At 43.2% G+C, this 21,757-nt stretch overlaps 1 protein-coding gene across 5 annotated transcripts in view; it reads left to right on the top strand.

Moving 5' to 3' along the window:
• The window catches only part of CSNK1G1 (casein kinase 1 gamma 1), a 111,085-nt gene that overhangs the window by 48,859 nt on the left and 40,469 nt on the right, over positions 1-21,757 (top strand). For all 5 annotated transcript variants that reach the window (XR_008238174.1, XM_052807333.1, XM_052807331.1 and 2 more), the window contains 2 exons: positions 4,379-4,419; positions 9,127-9,196. Coding sequence is in view for 4 of the 5 variants with exons in the window: in XM_052807333.1 (XP_052663293.1) it covers positions 4,379-4,419; positions 9,127-9,196 (111 nt within the window). In the remaining variant the exon portion in view is untranslated. The remainder of the gene's footprint in view (positions 1-4,378; positions 4,420-9,126; positions 9,197-21,757) is intronic.

The raw sequence follows: 21,757 nt of genomic DNA, 5'->3' as shown, positions 1-21,757 counted from the left end.
ATGATGATTAATGCAGCTTTTCTCCCTGCTTAGGGGGGGTGTGGGAGATGGAATGTTAAGAGGGCTACATCCTGTATGTTGCTTGTATCCTCCCTTGACAGGTTACTGCATCAAAGGGATTTTTTGAGAAGTCTGTTTTCATGTGCCACCCAAAGAAATTGTGTAGTGTCCAGAAGTCAGATGTTAGCGTGATTCATACAGAGGTCTCATGAAGATTCAGCACATCTCAACAGTGAGCAGCAAGCCCCAAACTAGAACAAAAGCTGATTATTTGTACATTGCCAAGTCAGAGCAGGTCGATCAGATCTGGGAAGGTGCCCCCCCAAAAGCCAGAACCACCCAGCAGACTCCCAGCCTGCAGTTTGAAGCCAGGAGCTCTGCTTTAAAACAAGTAAAACAATAATAAATAAATAAAGATGATAATGGTCTCTGATATTGAGGCTGGTTTTGTCTCTGCTTCCCAATTAACAAAATAATCATGTGACTATTGGACTAGAATAATGCTAGATGTGGAGGGCATGGGTAAGAGTAGATCCTGTGTAGGATCCGTGCTAGGAACTGTTGTTTGGAGACGTGCTCTAGAAAGCACAGCAAATCTGGCACTACGCAATCGATGTGAACTCATGTTTCAGCTGTTCATGGGATCTGGTCTCTCTGCAGATGCTCTGCTGTCTGGGGTGAGCTCTGCTTGGTCTTTAGGACAACTAGTTGGATGTTTGCTCCATTACCCAGCCCTGATCTGTCATCAGAATGTATTATCCATATAGTGACAAACTAGAAGGAAGGGTCAAAGCATTTTTAATTTGTGTTGTTTGTGAGAGGTTTGTACTTGTGGCTCAACTTTGGGAATAGTGCACATGAGAAATTGATCAGTTTGGGATCCTCTACTGGTCTGCAATCTGTCCATATATTCAATGCATCTTACTGCCAGGGCTTGAGAAATCCACTCTGTTAGGTTTCCCACGTGAATGCCAGTGTCTTATTCTAAATGAGAAGTGATGCATTATGTAGTTCATAATTGTCCGTGGAACTACCCAAAACTGAGGCATGAACTTAATCGCTGCTCCATCAAAAGCTTTGCCTGAACTTGAAAGGCTTTTGTTAGCACAGTTATATCATCTCAGCTGTATTACAGATCTTTTGTCTTACTAAGATAAGATGCAGCTTCTATTCATGGCTTATTTTACTGTGCAGATTCACTTTCTCTTGTGAGCAGTGCTGCCTTTACTCTTCCATTTTAATACCAGTGCTGCCTTGTAGAAGGAGGAAGAAGAAACCATTACACCTTGGAGAGTGTGATAGAAAAACCCGAGGGGTAGATCTCAGTCTGGAGCAAGCCAACAGAGAGATTTTGGGGATTTGCTTTACCTTCACAGTTGGCAAAGCAAGCATTTTGTGCTGCAGCTTTAAGAAGGGTTTGGAGTTCAAAAGCTGGATCCATTTGGACCCCCCTTATGTTCAGAGTCTCCCCATAGTGTGTGCTCTGAAGGGGATGAACTGGAGGATTAATTAGTTCATTTACCTTTGGCTGCTGGCCTGACATCTCAGGCTAGTGTTTTGCTAATCCCAGTTTTTTTAACTGAGGAACTATCTTCTGTCTACTCCTCAGCCTTATGAACCAGACCATAATAGGCTGGATTATGGTTCCACATACATGGAAGGTGTTGGCAGTGTCCTCCTCTGCCTTGAAACGAGCTTGGAAGAGCACTGTTTCCTCAATATTGTTATCCGATGTTGGTGGGAGAGCCCAAGTGTTGCTAGAAGGTCTGTGGGTCATCACTCCCTGGATGGACTTATACCCCTGCACGTTGAGCGCCAAAACTACCTTGAAATGGTGCACCTCCAAGATTGTGATGGAGGTCGTGGGATCTGTAGGGGATAGTGCTCCCCTGCCTCCCTCCTTGGGTTTTTTGCTGTTTAAAACATCTAACTTTCTCACATATTTGAGCTGGAGCTTCCCTTAGTCTGGCTCAGTGTCCTTAAACTGAGCGTCTTGATAGGAGTTCAATCCCTATCACGAGGAGGGGAAGAGGATGTAAGTGTCAGTGGGCGAGCTACAGCTGGAGCTGCTGATATGACTCATTTGCTGGTAGCTAATATGGAGCAGATAATTTACATGTATTTAGTCTGCCTTCCCTTAATGTCCTTGCATGTTCTCCCCCCACCAGTTGTCGGATAGCATCAGACTGGAGCCCTTATCTGTCTCAAAGGGTGAAGCAGTTTATCCTGCCACCCCCTTTCCACTGATTTGGCCTTCCAGTTCTTTCAGTGCTTTGAAGCCACTTTCCAATGCCTGAGTGTTCCTGATGTGACTGCAAAACCTACTTTCTACCCTTCGTTTCCAGCCTGGACATAATAGGTTTTATTAAAAGATCTAAAGAAATAGATTCAAACAACCTTGTGTTGCAAGGGTTAATGCTGGAGCTCAGCTTACACATCTGCTTGCATAAAATACTTCCTCTAAGGATTTTTAACCTCACATTTAAATGCCTGCCCTGTATTAAACAGCATTGCCAGTTACTGTAACAGGTTGAAGCTTTCCATAAATTTTTTCGGCTTCCCGATGAATGTTAAAGCAATCAGCTCAGCGCGGGACCTGGAGTGGGAGTGCCCGATACAAAATTCGAAGGCCAGAACTACACTGAACAATATAGCGGGGATGGTATCAAAAGAAGTTGAATGCAGAAAATATGAAGCTACTAAAAAGTAAAATAAATAAATGGGGAATTTTCCCTGATAAGTATTTCAGGGTTTAAAGATGACTGTTTGTGTTCTCTCATGTTCATAGTGTCTTTAATTTTATCGAGTCTTTTACTGTTGTTGCTGCATGCAAAGAGTATCTGTACGTAAGAGATGACATAGCATGTTTTTTAGTGGTGACATGTAGATATGCTAGAGCTGCCCAAACTCCTGCCTGCTCTGAAGTATGTTACTCCCTGTCCTGGACTTTCTCAATAGCTGGTCTGTTCTAAGTATCAGCATCTGTTACAGGAATTGGAAAGTAAATGTGTAATAGAGCTGGGGAAAGTTGATGCTACAAACAAGCACTGATAATTTCCAGTATAGATTGCTATTGAATTTTGGAGCTACACAGTCACTCAATGAAAGCATGACTTGTGCTGTAGCGGTGCTAGCAATAATGAGCGAAGACGGTCAGCCCTTCCCTGTATAAAACCATGGGGAGCTTTGTGCGGTGGAGGCTGCCCTCCTCAAAGGATACAGGGGAACTAGAGGAGGTCAGAAGGGTGGCAGAGATGTCAGGATGATGGGACAGATAAGGTACAAGGGCTGCCTGAGCATCCCTCCCACTGATATCCCTTCCAGGAGAGTTTGCTGTCAATCATGAGCAACATGGAGAAGGGGAAGGGGGAGTGATTGCTCAAATTACCTCGCAGAGGAACTGGAGGACATTGAATGATACGATAACTGGCAGCTTCAGAACACACAGATAGATGCTCCTTGACAGATGTAGCTGTGCATCTCTGCCACAGATGCAGGATTGCTAAGGAGGCCAAGGGCTTGGTTCAAACACCAGACAGGTTCCTGGAGGAAAAATTCACCTCCAGCTGTAGCACACAGGGATAGCAACTCTGGCTCAGAGTTGTGGAGCCACAATATACCAGCAGCTGGCTGTGTGCTTGCCTGGTTATACTCGTCCTAAGCTCTTGCCCTTTGTGCTTGCCAGAGCTAGTATCAGACTAGACACTCCTCCATATTTTGGGGTCCTGAGAATGGGTTTTGTTCTTTTAGTGTATTTTTTTTAACATCATTTGTACCATATTGCAACTGAGAGTTATTGGCCTTATTAGATTACGAGGATTGCCTTTGTGCTACTGGCATACAGAAGGCATTTTATACGTGCTGCCTGCCTGTTCATAGAGGAAGAAATAAAAGCTATGTGTTGGTACAAAGGTTATTTTCACATGCCTTCTTGCAGTAGTCGCTTTGATATGTAGCACTATTATGCTAGTGAAACCTCCTATAGATCATAGGATAAAATTGTTCAGTGTCCAGCAGATTCAAGACATTTCTGAAAGAAATGATGCTCTGACTCTTCATTTTTTGTTCCCTGGACTTTTTTGGCATGATGTGGATAATAAAACCTAATGTGTCTGGGATGCCTCTTCAAATGCTTGCATCGAATATAAGTGCTACCATAAAACATGATTACTTTATGCTGAATGGAAGATAGTGTTTGCTTGCCCTGGTGAACTGCTGCAACTTATTATTTTGAGGCTTACACTGTGTTAAAGACGTGAACTTCAGCGGGGAATTGAGAAAAGACAGCTCTGCCATCAGTGACACTCTTCTGCATTGTATCTCTAGCTGCAGGTGTTGAATGTGAAACTAAAAGGTTTTTTTTCCTTTTCCTTTGCAGGTAAAAATCTCTACACCAATGAATATGTAGCGATCAAACTGGTAAGTAGAAGCTTCAGGTGTTCTTAAATGGCTTGCACTTAATATTAAAAATTCAGACTAAAAGCAACTCTCTCACTTTGGGCTTAATGCTGCTCTCACCCTCAGCTAGAATAACTTATTTAAACTAAGATAAATTCTTGAGAACACTAAAAACGAGGAAAAAAACCCATCCCTCCACCTGCTGAACATTTTTTTGTACCTAAATGGTCTGTAGCCGTCTTACACCAGTGAGAGTCTTGTTCCTTTTTCCAAGCTGGCTGCCGGGTCCCAGTGAATGGCACTGATTGTGCGTTTGCCACCTCTTCCCACTCCTGGGTTGAGCCTTTCTGTTCAGGACTCTTATTGATTCTCCAGATTCTTATCTCCCTCTAGATGGGCTGTTGTCAGAGCATTTGATTAGGAGCGTGGCACTCTGCAGCCTGCTGCTCCACGTTTTTGGAGTCGAGAGGCAGGAAAGGGGGTGTTTCAATGGTTAAAATTCCCTTGGGGGAGAATAACAGCTCAGTCTGGTACGATGCTGAGAGACTGCAGATGTAATAGGCAAAACAAGATCTAATTTAGCGAAGGTCAGTCTTTTCTCTAGTTGATTTGGGTGGCTGAGGATATATAGCCATAGCATCTTCAGAATTATTTTCTCCTTTTATGTCATAGGATGGTAAAAATGAACCAAATTGGCTCACCAAAGCATTGCAGGAGTTGTGTTAAAAAACCCAAGCCCCAACAGTAGCGAACTTCAGACCTTGTGCAAGCAGTTTTGTTTACAGCTCTCTTCTCATCCAGTATTACAAGCTTCAGTACCAGTTATCAGATTATTTTCTGCCCTGCGCTCAATGTAGCCCTCCCCAGGTGCATGCAATGACAGTTTCCATGTTTCTTCTATACTGGACCAGCGAATGGTCCAGGTAAAAAGTCTTCTGAAGACTGCTTCAGGGTATGAAGGCACTGTGGTCAACAGTGATTTGAAGTAGGAGTCTAGGAGATGGGGACACTCTCTAAATCGTAGCTCTTCTGGATTTATAAAATCATAGTCCAGTAGTTTGTGTTTATGCCTTAACTTTTCCTGTCTGTAAACTAAGACTTTCATTAGTCTCTTGGGGTTTTCAACTTTGATGTCTTCAGTTGATGTCCTCTTTTCTCATTGGTATGCTCTTTAATCACAGATTGAAACCCTAGAATCTGAAGTTAAAGTTGTAATGCTAATTTGATATTAGCAGCACACATGCCTGTTTGCCCAACCAATGTTGTCTGGCAAAATGACAGGAGTCATTCAGATTACAGAAGATCAAGATGGACTTGGTGCATTAATTCTGATCGCGTTCAAGTGCCACAGATTTTATATCTCTAGCATTCTCCTTATACGATGCGTTGTAGATGAAAAATAATTAGGGCTTTGCAGGAGGGACTTGTTTTCAAGCCTGTTGGCAAATGTCAGAAGATATTCCCTAAAATAAACAAACACCTGCAGTGGAGCTTAGGTTGTCCTTGATATGGATCCACATCAGGAAGGTGGACTGGTGCTTGTTGTGTAGCTCGCTTTTTAGGCAAATCTGACGATGGAAAATGCGCTGTGTACACAGGCCAGGTGTTTCATTGAATCAATAACACTTCTAATTTGCTTTCAAAGATAATCCCACAAAGTTACAGTATTGGAAGGCATAAGGAAGTAACACAGGAAAAACACAGCCGTATTAATCCAAAGGATGCTTGTTTCTCTCAAAATACTGCCTGCAGTGACACCTCCCAGTAACCTGAAACCTTTCAATAGCCATGTGGCAGACCTGAATGGCATTACCTTATTGCTACCTTAATCTTAGTTATTTTTTCTGGTAGCATTCTTTCTTCCCCCCAAAATAACTGACTGTTAAAGCAGATGCTCTGCAACACACTCCAGTTTTATTTGCCCTGTTGTGATTCATGCTTAAAAATTTCTGGTCCTTCACATTTGAAGGACTGGAATTGCCATCCGGTGGCCATCCAGGCATTCGCATACCTGCTGCATTTTTCAGAAGATTAATGAGGGAACAGTAGAAGAGATGGGGTTTTTTTGGTCTCCTAATCTTAGACCATATTCCTCAGGAGTAAGAATTACTCAGCCTCCCCAACAGCAAATATGTTTCTCTTACATGTGTACTTAAGTGTAATTTTCTTTATCCTTTGAATAATTTGTGGACTAGTGGTAGAGTAGCTGCTTTCAATGTACTTGAAGGCAACATTTTCTTTTTATCTACATTGCTGGACCAAGTCAAAACTCTGCTCCAAGTCCCTCTAGCTGTGTGAGATAGTCTTCTGCAACTGCAACCCTGCTGGCTCAGCTATTCGTGCCTCCTGTCATGATGTTAAAGCTGGAAAATTAGAGAATTGTGTAACGGATGCCAAAGAGCTGATCAGAAAGTGCTGTGAAATTCAGCGCTAATGTCTCATGGTTTCTCTTTGGGGTTGAGGATTGTGCTGCATCTTGGAAAATTGCTGGCGGTGGAGAAGAGTGCCTGTGTTCTGACTTGTGTGGTGTCACCATACAGTTCCTTCTCCTGCTCTTCAGCTGAACATTATTTGGTTAAGGGCATCTAGTTCATGGAGGAGTTCGTCTTCTGAAATGCCTTGGCCGTATTTACTGGTTTAATTGTCTGAGGGTTTTTAATGCTGAATTGCATATAGTAGGAATTTCTTCCCTGCATGAAACCAGCCCTTTAACATACAGATGTAGTGTGAGCGCAGGTACCAAGCTGTACCCTCTCGTAGTGATCGTGATGCCATTAGTTCGAGCTGTGGGTCTTGTACGTTAGGCAGTAGCAATTCAGTTATTTTCGCTATAAATGCAACATCTGCCAGCATCCCTAAGCCCTTGGCCTATAGGACAACCATCTGTTCTGGTATGATCTTCTCGGAAGCTGCCACGACTCTGGCAAGTGTTCAGAGCTCAGGCTCCAGCAGCTCCTGATGCAGAAGTGGTTTGGGCTTACTTTCCCTGATTTTGTCACGAGCAGACTCATGTCCTGATACATTAATCCTTCTGCCTTTATCCAAATAGTTTATTTGGATAAATAAACTATTCACTGAACAGGCTGAGTTCGTGTTGCCCTAAATCCCTTTGTTTTGAAGGTGTCTATAGACTGACCCTTAAGCTGCCATTAACAATTATCTTAATTTAAATGTGATTTAGATAACAAACTTGGTTTTGCATTGCTTTATATTTGCCTTCAATACAGGTTCAGTTTTGCCCTCAGAAAATTTTTCACTATTGTTTTCTAAGTAGTTGGTCATATTTGACTTCTGAAGCTTTTAAACATTAGAAAGTTGAGAAGCAACCAGGAGCATTTTTTCCCCTTGCTGGCAAATGGAGGCGATGACTTGAGCTGGCGATGAACAGCTTGGCTGGAAGTCAAATTGCCTGAATTCCTGTACAAAAATCATTCTTCCAACTTAAAAAGAAGTCTTTAGCTTGAAGTTCACGCCAAATGTGGACATTAGTCTTACACTGCAGACCAGAGGTGAAACAAGACAAAGTAGATCAGCTAAAGCCTTCATGTCCTCCTGTGCAGACAGAAGAGTTGTTCCACTGTATCAAAGATGTTGGCTCAAATTCTTAGATAAGATGCTTTTGCTCTGACTCATAGGAGCTGACGTGAAACATGAAAGGACTTTTTTTGTGTTGGTCTTAGGGGGCTCCTTTATAGGCAAAATTCTAGATGAAGAGTTCATCAAATAGAGGGCTATTTAGCAGGTTTTTGAAATTCAGACTTATTTTGGTGCCGTGCTATGAATTTTATGTAGTTTTGAGCATGGAGCATTTTTTTTTCTCAAAAGCAAGGAAAGAAGCAACATCCAAACAAAAATTGAGGGCAGTATTAACTTCCATTTCAAAGATGTATGGGAAGTAGGTGAATCCACATTACTGCCTGTCCCAAGTGCACAGTTTTATTGAAAATGTAATTTCTCAAGTCTCTTAATCCTCTCCATGTTAACTTTATCTTTTTAGAAGCTTTGTAATCTTGCATGTTAATGCCTTTATGGATTGTAGGCATTAAGTTTTGTGCATAAAGTGCAGATGAGTAACAGTTGAGAAATGTAATGTTTTGGGTGTATTGCAGACTTATCCATTTTTATTATTCTGTGTATAAAAATAGAATATTCTTGAGTGTTTTGAGACATTTGACTGACACCTGCTACTGAAGGGGAAGACTTCTTTCTGTGTTTTTACCAGATACCTGGCTGCACTGTAGTGCTTGCTGCAAGCAAGATTGTACATTTATACAACTGTGGTCTGATTTAAAACACAGGTACATGACTCAACATTTTTCAAAAATATAGGCTAGTGACCAACAAAAATACTGCGGGCAACCACAGTCCACAAAGTGAACTTGGGACTTGATCTTTTGCAACCTTGACTTTCCTCCTACTAATATCTAGGGTCATTCTTCAAGGACCAGGAGCTTTGTTGAACGATTCTTGAATTTCACTGCCATGAATGAGCTTTGTATTTAAGTGAGGAGGTTATTTATCCTCCAGAGTGCAAGTCTTATTGCTTTTTGTTCTCTGCTTATTTAAATGACGTCTAATGGTGAAGTCTGTTGTTAGACTTTCAGTCTAGGGTGTTTTATCTTGAAATGTGAAGCATTATATACAGTGACACATCTTCAAGTATAGGATAGAACTCTTTTCAGTCAAACCAATTTTAACCAAAAATTTTATTTTTTTTTTTTTTTTTAGGAACCAATAAAGTCACGTGCACCACAGCTTCATTTAGAATACAGGTTTTATAAACAACTTGGAAGTGCGGGTAAGTAAACCTACCTTAAGCTTATAGAAAGTTTGTGATTTCTTTATTAAATCAAACGTCACCATCGTATTTGTTGTGTAACTCTGACTTGAACTTACTGATCTGGACAAATTCTTTTAGCCTCACACAAGTTTTGGAAGAGATTTGGTCAGAATAACATCATAATGATACTGAGTAATTATGTGGATCTAGAAACTTGAGTTAGTGAGGAGTGACTGATATGGGAAATACCCGTGTAAGTGTGTTTGTAAAATATAGGAACCTTTGATGGAGGGCAAGTTATTTATGTATAGAATGACAGATTTCAAAAAGATGACGTAAAGTCTTAAAATCTAGGAAATTCTGTAACAAGCATAGAGCTTTTCTAATAAAAACCTGAAATACTGTTTTCATTGATGTTTACTAAATCATAAGAGTGTCCAAAAGCCCATGGGCTCAGTATCCTCTGTGCGACCGTAGTCTACAACAAATACGAGAAGAATCTAACAGGATAAGCCAAAGTGGGGTTTTTTGTTTGGGTTTTTTTTCTGGCAAGCTCTCTGATTTCCCTAATATAGGGCTTGAGCTTGTGTCTAATAGTGTTTGGATTTTTCTTCCCTGAATTTATGGTTGCTTTTTAAACCTATATAGACTTTTAGCATGTGCTGTTTCCCATGCCAAAGATTTCCACAGCCTTGACTACCCACTGCACAAGGAAGTCTCTCTGAAGCAAAGACCTTCTCTGCTCCTTCTGTGCCTTGATCATATATTGACCTTGGGATTTGGCAAGTTCCCTACATTACCGTAAAATTTTTACACTTTCTTCTGATTTTATTTTTCTTGTTTTCCCTGGATGGACCTAGCTTCCACTGGTAGAGGATGTGCTCTCATATTACCAAAATACTAAGTTGAACAGAATGTGAGATACATCTGCTCTGAGCTCATAATATTCAGTGCCTGAACAGTTGTCCTGCATTTTTCCTTTCTGCTTGTTCCAATTAATTTTTCTAATCCATTTCCTTAATTTTGTGTAGCACATCCTGTGGAGATTGGGTGCTATAGCACTCTACATTTTGTGGCTTCTTTGCTCCTTACAGGATGCAAAATCTGGAATGTGGGAACCAAGTAAGTTGTCACTATTGGAAACACTAAAATATTGTTGTTGTTTGTTTTAAACAGAACTCGTCCCCTGAAATAAGTTGCTCTTTTCTATGTATTTTGTATTCTGGTGGTAGCATCTGGTACTGTGGACAAAGCTCCTGATAGGTTAATGTTGTTGCTTAATTCCAGTTACCTGTGCTTTTGAGACTTTAGGCATTTCTGCTGAAGCCTGTGTAGTAAATAAATCAAATGTAGGATCACAGAATAAGAGAGACACTTAATTCTGCTCCTCGGTCCCTACTTGAGTTCAACTGATGCTTGCCATCTCTGTGATAACTCAGTTGAACGTCTTTCATGACACGTGAATGAATCCCTATCTGCTTTTTCTACACCCATCAGCTTTCTACCACTTTTTAAAGATGTTATTGAAGAATTTTAAAACTGATCAAATGTTGGGGGTTTGGCTTTATTTTGGTTAGATTAAGTATTTTTAATGGGTTTTCTCCTGTTCCTAACAAATCTAAACTTTTCATTCTACAATGAAAATTTTTCATCCTGCTTACTTACCCACACAGGGCATTTCTGCACAGTCTGATACTGTGCACGCTAATGGAAGTATTTCTGAGTATGCTGCCATCAGACATGGAGATCTTGCCTTCCAGATCTCTCTTCCCCTCTTTCTAGGGGGGGGTGCTGACTGTCATCTCAAGCCTTTTTGCCAGTATTTGTCAAGAGACTGTTGAGAAGCCTCATGAACAACATGACTTTTATTTCTATCTCTGTGTGGTCCCACGGGCATTGCAAATGCAGCTCTGATAATCTGTTGAATGCCATTAGAAGCTCTTGTGCTACAGTTTTGCCAAAACAACTGGAAATAAGCCAGGAGCTCGGGTGGAGGATGTGAGCCACCTCTCTGGTCTCTCCATGAAACTTGGAAGCTGAACAAAATAAATTTTGGTGGAGTCAGACTGCCAGGACCAGGGAGCCTTAACTTGGTGTCTGCATGCCATGCTGAGAATTAGGGGCAGACCGTCTGCTGTAAAAACAGATTGGTGCTAAATATGGGCTGACTTTGGGGAAATAGATGGGTCTGTTCTCAGTGGTGTTGTTAATGCCAGGCTCCCCTTAATGGTTCTTGCTTACAAGCTTCAACTGCTCAGACAGCCTTGAACTTCCAGTAACCAGGACTGGTTACTTGAAATTACAGTAGACTCGCCAAATGGAAACTGAAAGTGTCCAAGCCCATGGTGTGTGTGACTCAGAGGAGAGCAACAGTAGTGTTGCATGTGACATACTGTTCAATAAGTTAGCCAATTAGTCTTGCCAAATAACGTGGCTGACTGAAACCTCCCACTGTTAGCCTAAAAAGTGAGACTAGCAAAAGCATTGCTGTAACACTGCAGTAGCGGCGTGGTCCTCTTATTAGTGCAACTGCTGCGTTCAACTGCATGTACAACCAGATGGTCTCGGTGAGCAGCGTCTCTGTGAGAAGTCAAAATTGTCATCACCTGCAGCATTTGGAGAAAATTTTTTTTTTTCCTAATGAGAAGAATTTGAACTGTGATTTCCTTTTTCCTGGATGTTCAGAGTAAACATTTTTAAAGTATATTAGTCTTGGATACTGATCATAGGAAAACTTAGGTTGGAAGGGACCAACCTACTGGGCTATGGATCAAGTAAGAATCTTCTTGTCGCATAGCTTTGTGTGTGTCGAAAAAAGATTTTTCATCTCTAGTATGTGACTGGATGTGTCCATGTGAAGTTGGGGCTAGCCTGGAGGAAAGTGTTTTGTGGCAGTTGGCCTTCCAAGAGAATGGTCTTGGATGCTAAAGACTGCAGAAAACTTCGTCAAGACTTGCTTGAAATGTACCAGATCGAGAAGCACAACCTCCAAACTCAGGAGCTTGAAGGTTTTGTGCATCAAAACCCCTGCAGAAGCCCAACCAGTGTTGTTAAGGGGGCCTGAAGTGCTCCATCACACTGGTAGGACAAGTGCTATTTTTGGAGAGAAATTTGCAACTAGCTCTGTAATGCTGACTTTGGAGTCTGGTCCTGTAGTATATTGCAGAGAATATTTTTGGTGGACTTTTGCCCCAAAATTTTAGAACAATTCTACAGTTCAATGCCTGATGGTAACAGTTACCTGCTTCACTTGTTGCCATCATCAAACACTAGTGAAATTAGTCTCTCTTTTTTTTGGCTGTTCAGTTTAGTTTTGCATTTTCCTTGGTGTTGTTAAACAGAGTAGCAAACAGCCCAATAATTCAGGGCTCTGTCAGAAGTTAATTCCTGGGATGAGCTTCCACGTGAGATGTTTCCACGTGAGCGGAGGAAGCAGCACAGTTGTGTGATAGCTGCCTCTTCCTTTTGCAGCTACTCTGTGGCTCCCTGTGCCACATGCTCCATCAGCATCGATGTTTAAAAGACTTTCTGACAAGGCACCAAAGTTGCATCTGTTACCTCCCATCAGCACCAGCTTCTTTGTCTGCCATGTGACTCAGATAAAGGTCACTAGTCAGCTTGGATTAACTGAGGAGAAGACTGGATTTCTTGTGTCTCATACATCTTAAGACATATTTCACACTAGATTAAGATATATTAGAGCAGTGAAAAATTTGATAAAGGGATCTAAACTGTATGAATGTAGCTCTTTTTGGTGCTTCTCAGAATACTCAGTACCAGTGGATATATCAAGTGGATTCAGAAGTAGCTAACAGAGATAGTGCTGGCACAGAAGTAACCAACTAACAGACATGTCTGATGTGCTTCTGCAGGTAATTGATGCTATCTCTGATGTTTCAATGCCTCCCTGTAGTAAGAGAAACTAATAGCTCCCCTATAATTACCTACCCCCTCTGAATGGAGGGATGTTTGCTTATAAAAATGGGTTTTCATGATTCTTCCTTGAACTTTTCTACCCTCCAAAAGAAGAGGCAGGGGCCTGCTGCACAGTGACCATCTGCTGGTTTCTTCTGTCTCACTGTGAAATTAAATATTTAATAACCTAAAATAGTGTATGACTGCTTTACCTTAATGTAAGCAGTGAAACAAAAAAAAGCAAACCGCAGGCATGGTGTCAAAGACCTGATGGTCAGTCCGTAGGGTGTCTCAGGAACGGAAGAGAATTCCTTTAGGTTTTAGGTAGTCTGGGATGCGATCCGTTTGCTGACCAAGATAATTGCAGTAGTTTTAACAATCTCTGTGCAAACTAGTTGTGTTACTCTGTCATCAATCCTGTAAGATGCCGGTGTCATACTGAACTGTTTCATGGTGGTTCTTTGTTGTAAAATCCATGTGAGCATGCACAAATATCCTGACACAGAAGATTCACCCCGGCCCAGGCTATTCCCAGGATCTCGCTTTACTGGTGGTGGCAGAGTCAGTCCCGAATTTTCTTCGTGCTGGATAGTACCTACCTGTGTACGAACATGAGTAGCACAGCTATCCACAAGAAGGTCAAGTGTAATGGGTATTCCCCAAAACTAGGCTCTTGCTCTATGACCCTCTTTGAGGACTGGCTGTTCCAGGTGTTCCCCTCCTCCCCAAGGCTGGTTCCTCGGCTGCTGGGCTTCCCCTTGCTCTGAGGCTTCGTACAGCTACTTAAATCTGCTGCTTCCGTACCTCGGAGACAAGAGGAGCTCCTCCTCCAATGTGACTGGATGCTTTTACATCTCCTAGGGCTGCCAGAAGCAGTTTAAGTTTCCAGCACGTTTCCAGTATTGGGTCAGTCACTTGAGCCTGTCATTTGTCTCCTGTGCTTCAAGTTTGTGGAGTAAAGGCTTGGCTTCTTATCATTCATAAAAAATCTTGAATAATCAGGCCCTACAGCTTGCAGGATGACGAGTGGAGGAGCTCCATCCGCACTGCTGGCTGATGTTTGAGTGTCTGGTTCCCCATAAGTATTGGGGTGGGGAAGCTGGGGTTGGCAGAGCAAAACTGAGTTACTTTGACCATAGTCAAACAGACCCAGCTCCTGCATTTCCTGGGCAGTACCAAAAGGCAAAGCTTTTGCTTTGCTCAAGCTGCTCCCTGCTCGCCCAGCAGCATCCCAGGACCCTCTTACTTGGTTTGGGTGAATAAAGCAGTTCACACAGCTTGCAGGAGCCCTGCCAGGCCCGTTGGGCCACCTTCAGCAGCTGGGTCCTGCTGGCAGCACGCTAAAGCCTTAGCGATTGCGTTGGCTTTGTCTTGTGGGCTCTTTTTGCTTATTGACCTGGTTTGAGGACCTTCAGCAGGAATGGTCTTTTTGTTTTAAGGCCGATTCCAGATTCTCACCTTTCCTTCAAGTTAAACTCTCTTACAGACTTCACAGGGGAAACATCTCTTCCAAAGTTTTTGTTGAAAACTCATCTTTTATCAGCAAGCAGTGCCCGTATTCCCTAGCCTCTGTTTCTCGCTCTTCAGCAGCCTTTGGCTTGAGCTGCTCTTTCCCGTGTGTAATGTGGACACGCAGGAGTACATGGCCATGCTTTTATCTCTGCCCATCCCGTCATTTGGATTTTTGGCTGCAATCTGCCGCAGCTCCTACACATCCTTTTGCATACGCTGGTATTTCCAACCAGCTAGTCTGAGTTGCACGTGGGGATAGATACTGGCCTCCCCTGTTGACCAACTGCTCTGGTCAGGATCTGGGCTGGCAGTGGGGGTTGTGTGCAGTGCTGCTTGAGCCTGTAGTGTGAAACATGGATCCTACTGCTATCAGCTCTAATAGAAAACACTTTAAATGGGTTTTAAATTGGTGAAGCCTTTTAAACTTTAGACGCTGCTATGTTTCCTGGTGTAGGAACCTCTGTATCCTTACTCAGTGCCGTAAGCATGTATCTCGTCTGCTAAGTGTTTAATATCCCTTTGCCAAAGGGAAGCTGAAGACGCTGTTCATGAACGCTTCGAGAAAGCTGTTGCATTCCAGGGGAGAGAAGCGTGACAAAGCTTGTCTGCACGCCGGGGTGCTGGGCTGCCCTGTCTCCCGGACGCGGCAGCAGAGCCCACGGAGCCACTCCATGTCACTTAATGTGCTGCAGGAGGATGGCTGGATGCTGCAGGCACCTGCCTGTGCAGGCAGAAAGCTGATGCCTCTCCTCATCCAGCTGCTGTCATATCCAATGGAGCTTATGTATCCATGCCTGCAGAGCCTCCCAACAGAAATGGAAGCCAAATGCTGAGACTTTAAGATGAGCTTTGTCCAAAAGCTTTTTTTTTTTCCTCTCCAGCTATGCTGGTTGGAGGGGAAAAAAAGACTTACCTCTTTCTATAAGCCTTGCTTTGCTGAGAAGTTGAGGAAACATGTCTGCTGTGTTGATGTATACTTGCAAAGCTTTAACTATATTTTTTTTTCCCCAAAGTATTTTTGTCCCCCAAACTCTAAGCCTTTTCTAGAGGACAGGGAGCCTACTGTTTCATGACCATTACTGTACCACTCTGAGCCCAGTTGCCTTTCTCTCAGGACGTAACCATGGCTGAAAAACATCTTCAGGCAATCAGGAAACTGCTCTTTAATGTTGTGCTTCCACACAAATAAATAATTCACCATGGTCCTGGGAAGTATTGACTTTCCAGCAGTGACCAGTAGATGTACAGGAATGAATTTTTTTTGTTGTTGTTACTACATTTCAAAGCATCCCTGGCATCTCTCCCCTGCGGTTGTTAACGCCATATGTAATGCCTTTCCTGTAAGCCTTGCCTTTGGAAGGTAAAATGGAGTACTGCTTATTTTCAGGTTTCTTTTGGCTGCACTGAGCTGATGATCGAGTTCCCGCATAGTGACAGCTTCTGCCTGTGCACATAGTGTGAAGAAGTCATGCATTTTTGATTCAGTAGTAGTTTATTTTTATATCAGCTGGCAGATGAGTCACACCTTCCCCCACTCCTTTGCAATCCCACGTTGGCACATGTGATTCACAGCAGTCCAGTGTCAACATGCGTTGAGTTTCATGCAATAGCTGTGTAGCCAGCGCTCATCCCCGGGATGGGTAGGTGACATTGGCAAGTGGATGTCAAATGTAATGAGCCTCTACGGTGTCGTGGTGGAAAGCGGGAGAGGAGTCTGATACGCTGGAGAATCCCAGGAAACCGAGAAGGTCCCTGCTCTCCGCAGCCCACGCAATAGATGAGTCACAGCGTACGAGCAGAATATACTGAATCAGGGAGGGGTATGTCATTACATATAGAATATCGACGGATTCTGTGGTTTTGTTTTAATTCTTGCTCTGTAAACAAGTTCACCTCTAATGAAGTATAGAGTCTGTGTGTTTACTTTTGGACCTCTTTCTGTTGCACAACTCACTGGAGTGAAGCAGTCTGTTTACTTGTCAGGAAGTAGGACCAAGGAAAATGAAGGCGGTATAAATAACCGAGCCTTTTGCATAGTTTAGTCAATATTTGTATATCTATTTTTCAATGTAGTTGAGCTGTCAGCTACTCCATACTGCGTATTAAGTTAGCTTTGGGGGATTGTCTACGTTGAGCACGTTTTTCTCATTCTGTGTTGCTCTTGCTTTACTCATGACCTCCTGCACGCTTTGTATGAACTGGCGTTCTTTATAAAGAAATTCTTTCCATGCCGGTTGCACAATGCTGTCATTCATGTAGCAACTAGGTAAGGGTCATTTCGGTAAGACTTGTTATACGGATGGATGTAAACAAGTCACCGTGGTGGAGCACGCTGCCAATACCAGCTATTTCACGGGGAACTCGCTGTGTGCAACGCTTTTCCCCAAGGGAGCTGGAGTAACTCGAGGCCACGTAAGTGCGGGTTAGTGCAAGATGTCTACACCCCTGTTTAATTAAGGAGTGCGAACATACGCATTAGCCGTTGCTGTGGTTGCTTTAATCTTCAGAAATCCCACTTGAATTTGCCACCTTGATGGAAACACTGCCATGGCCGGGAGCTGAGCCAGCAGATCACCCCACAGCAAGGTGCTGGTGTGGGGCAGGAGAGAGCTGCTGGGTGGGGATTGCCCCTCTGTGCCCCAAAGCGGGTTTGTGCTGGCATGGAGCAACACATGGCCATCACCTGAAGTACGTTTGTGTCCTGCTGCGTTGCATGGAAAGGTTTGTTCATAGCTGTCACACTACAACACTCTGGATGAGCACTGCAGCCTCCTTCTTTGAAGTATGTGGAAATATTTTAGAATATAAGTGTTCAGTTACTATAAGTATTTAGTAAGTGGCTTATCTGTGCAAGATGATACATAACTGACATCCTTTGCACGGAAAGCAACTTGCGCCTTTGGGTCACATCTTGTGTTTGATGATTTCCGTACTTCAAATTCCTGTGATAGACCCTAGCACTCGTTTTAAGCTGTTGGGTTAATTTTCTGACAGCGAGGAAAAACTCTTCTCCCTTCATTCTCAAATCTTGCAAAGAAGTGTACCATTGGCAATAAGTTTGAGATGCCTCAGCAAGGAGACATGGTTTCATTCATCTGAAAATGGCCTTTTTAAACATAAAGTGCAACACGTGTGGAGGTCCCTCACACTTAGCTGCACCCTTAAAGAATGGTGATCAGCAGTTTCATTACAAAGTCAGGGTAGCCCAACAAACTTTTGAACTTGAGGGATCTCTGACTTCAGAGCTTTTGAATTGCAAACCAAAATGTAGTGGATTACTGTAACGCGCCCAGTTAAAGCCTGCCTGCTTTCAAAGCTGGCTTGCTGTTGATCTCTGGAGAATAATATTTTACTATCTAAAAATACTTGGGTTTTTGTAATGTGGCAGTTCCCTTGTTAGGAAGGGCTTCCTGAATGTGCACATTTCAGCATCTCTTTTAACATCAGAAGTTTTTACTTCCTTGGGCTAAATTTAGGCTTTGTCAATTGGAAGCTATCACATGCTTTTAAAGCAAGGCCATTAATAGTTGAATATGAGATTAGGGCAGTTTCCTTTTTATATTTCAAAACGGCCTCATGCATCTCTTGCTCTTCCGGTATTCATTGCAGTAATCATAAATCAAAACCCAGCGACACTGGGCAACGTGCAAAGGGGAATGGCAGGATGCTGGGAAGCTGAAAAATGCCTTTCCTGCAGACACTTTTCCTTGAAGCCTGACATGCCCCGCAATGGTGGTCATAAATCTGTAGCAGTCGGACTAATCTGAGTCATCCCAGATGCCTCATTGGGTTCTTCTGATAGACAGCAATGTCTACTAAGAGCAGGTTGTGAGATGTGCTGCTGACCCAACTGCTGTAAGGATCCAGCTGGACTTGAGGAGAGGGACGGGCCATTTAATCATGAAGGTCTCTGTGCTGCTTCTGCTGCTTTCTAGCAAACCCTGAGCTGAAATATCTCATGCTTGTTAGCAGCTCAGGTTGTGCTTGGGACTTTGAGTGCCTCAGCCATTTGAGTGAGGAGATGAAAATACTCAATGTTTGAAGATAAACTTGGAATTTATATTTACATTGAATGGAAAACCCAGTTTGGCAATTAGGGCCACAATAATTATGTAGCAACTGGTTAGCCTTTCTGTTCTGCTTGTCCCCCTTTCCTAGCCCTTCTATGAAAATTTTTCAAGCTGTCGGGATGCTGTACTTAGAAAATAATTGAGGTCTAGAGCTATAAAAGTCAATTCACTTTCTGGAGGGCTGATGTGTCAGGTGTTGAGTACTGCCTTGATTGAAACACAGCTGATTCCCTTTGGGAAGGTGGGTGCCTGATTTAGTGGGATCCCTTTCATATGTTTGTCCTTCCTAAGCACCAGAAGCATCCTACACATGCTGAAGGTTTTTAAGGTGCATTTCACTTTAAAGAGAGAAACATTTGAGCTGTGCCAGGGAGGTTTGATGCAAGTGAAGTTCTGGTACGTGGGGCTGCCCACCTCCCAGACTGGCTATTAAATGGGTTTGGAGTTTGCATTTCTGAGCTGTGTCCAGCCTGCTATCCAAAAACCTCCTCCCATCTTTAAAAGATAAGCCATAGACTCTGCCCCTGAACCTGTAATGGATCCAGCTATGCCAGAAGAACTTTTCAGCAAGCTCTACGCTGGGTGGAGACTTGAAGTTTTGTAATAATTTTTCTGTCTGCAAGTGGCAGTTTTTCCTTCAAAATTCTGCTCCTACCTGCTCGTACTCAGCTATCTTAAGGTGAAAGAGAGAGATGATATCTGGAGGTAGTATCTTATTTAGCGCCTCTGAACTTCTGTTCTGCAGGAGGTTCTCCTGTGACAAGAGGGACTGGGAGGTTTTCCATCAGGCTGGAAGGACCGTGTGGGTAACGCTTTCCTACTAATCTGAAAAATCCCTTTTTCCCTCAAAAAATACAGTAGTTATGGGACTGCTGAATGCCAATCTCTTGACTCGTTGAGGAGAGTTTACATGTGTCTGACTCTCAGCATCCATCACTTACTAGTTTGATGCTGTTGCAGGAGCAAATGTTCATCTCGTTGCTTTTTAACCAGTCCTCCTGTTGGGTCCTGCGCCGATGCTAAAGCAGCTTTGATGGCAACACAAAGCATTCCTGCTGTCAAGCTGCTCTCCCAGTAGGACGAGCATGAGTGTTGTGGGGCTGAGCTGCACCCACGGCTTTGCAAGCAGGTCTCAGGACAGTTGGGGGATAGCACGTAGGGTTGCACTGCAAGAAAAGCCACCCGGATTGTCCCACCATGGTCTGGCATGCAGAAGCTGGCCAGCTTGAGCTGCCTGAGCGTGGCCGAGTATCATCTTACTCCTGAGCACACAAAGCAGAGCCTGCGTGTCTGATGCTGTTGTCTGCTTTATCCGGCTAAATTGGACCCATCTGATCTGTCATCAAGACCCAAATGCTGTTGGATCAACGACAAATACTGCCTGTATGTGCCAGTTTTGCCTTATGCTGCTGTGCCATCCTGGCTAGAATGACTCTTGGTCACTGCGCAGAGATGCAAGTTGCAGCTGAGCTGTGATTCAAGCTGTCATATTCCCTCTGCGTTGTCATCACGGCAGTTTCACCCTGTTTTGCAGCTGGCCGGCACGCCGTAAGCTTAAAGTATCACTTAACTTGCGCTATAGATTTTTGGTGTGTGGAAGGGGAGGAAGTAGGGAGCCGGTAAAAGCTCTGCCTCCAGCCAACAGTCTCCAGTGGAGATGAGCTGATGAAGGGCAGAGGCCACCTGGGACTTCGTGTGATCAAATCAAAATGTTTCTCTGGACAGCAGAGGAGCGACTCAGCAGAAGTCTTTTATTATTGCTGCTTTCTTAGCATTTTTCATCTGCCAAGAGGTAGCCTCTTCCTTGGCAGTGCTTCTGGAGTTAAATTTGCGTGCTGCTGAGCACTCTCTTTCAACCGAGTTCTGTTGTTGATTTTTCTTAAGCTTCCTGTAGATTATACCTGTAATGTAATTAACATGCATAACTTGTTCTCAAAGAAAAAAAAATGCAATCACAAAGCATACCCTTAGTCATCTCAACTTCTCTGTTACCTGGTTAAAATTAAGCAGCCAAAACCTGCTACTTAATTCCTTTTCAGCAGGTAGAGCTGACCCAATGCGAGAACTGCACAGCCAAGGAAAACTGAAGGGGAAACAACTTCTCTTTGGCATTAACCAGCAGAACAGAGTTGGCCATCACAGATGCGGTCTGGCTTTGCACTGACAGGCAAAACTCACACAGTGCAGCTACCTGCAGCGTAGCAGGAACAGGAGGTCACGTCTTTCTTGCTATATCCATCACATGGGAGCCATGATCCCAGCTGCGAAGGCTGCCGATAGTGCCTGGCTGGTTGAACAGCATGGAGACGATGTGCGGAGCAACATACGCCTTCAAACTGTGAAGCCGAGCTTGGAGGTGGAAAAGCAGCCCGGAGAGCTGGTTCATGATGTGGCTATATTTTAATTACATGAGAGCTTTTTGGGCAAATCCCATTGCCTTCAGTAACCCCTCACTTAACCCTCAAGAAGTTAAAAAAACTGCAGCACAGCAGCTTCTCACACCTTTCAGCAAAAACACAGGCTCCACTGAATGCACAAAGAAACCCAGAAAGCAAAGTGGGAATAATTATGTGAAATGAAACCTTTTGATATTTTCTTCCACCCTTGTCCTTGTATCGCAGGTGTGTGGGAAAAGGTAGATAATTAAGCTAGAACTTTAGCTAGAACTTTTGGGGGTGGTTTAAAATAATCCTTCTAAAATTATATACTGTTTTGATCCTTCTCTTTTACGTCCCAGCTGCCATTGTCACTGGAACGAGATTGGTGCAAAGGGTATGTTGATATAAGATCCAATGGTAATGTGGAGATTTGAGTGCAGTCATATCCCTTGAGCCCTAGAAATGTGAATTCAGTCTCCTGAAACTTGCCAAAAAAAGCAATTTATTGTGTTGTGCTGTATTCTTTTGTCTCTGTCAAGAATTGAAACAATTTCACTTCACTGTAGTTTGCTCACTACAGCTAAAAAACTGCCTGTGAATGGGTGTTTCTGGGTAAATTTCCCAGATTTTTGAAAGTCTTCCTGCAGCTTAGCCTTTCCAGCTAGGGCTGATTCTCCTCCCAATCTTCTTTTATTTTTATGAAT

Source organism: Harpia harpyja, chromosome 14 (genome assembly GCF_026419915.1).
Source record: "Harpia harpyja isolate bHarHar1 chromosome 14, bHarHar1 primary haplotype, whole genome shotgun sequence".
Lineage (NCBI taxonomy): Eukaryota > Metazoa > Chordata > Aves > Accipitriformes > Accipitridae > Harpia > Harpia harpyja.
This window is presented reverse-complemented; position numbering and strand designations above follow the sequence as displayed.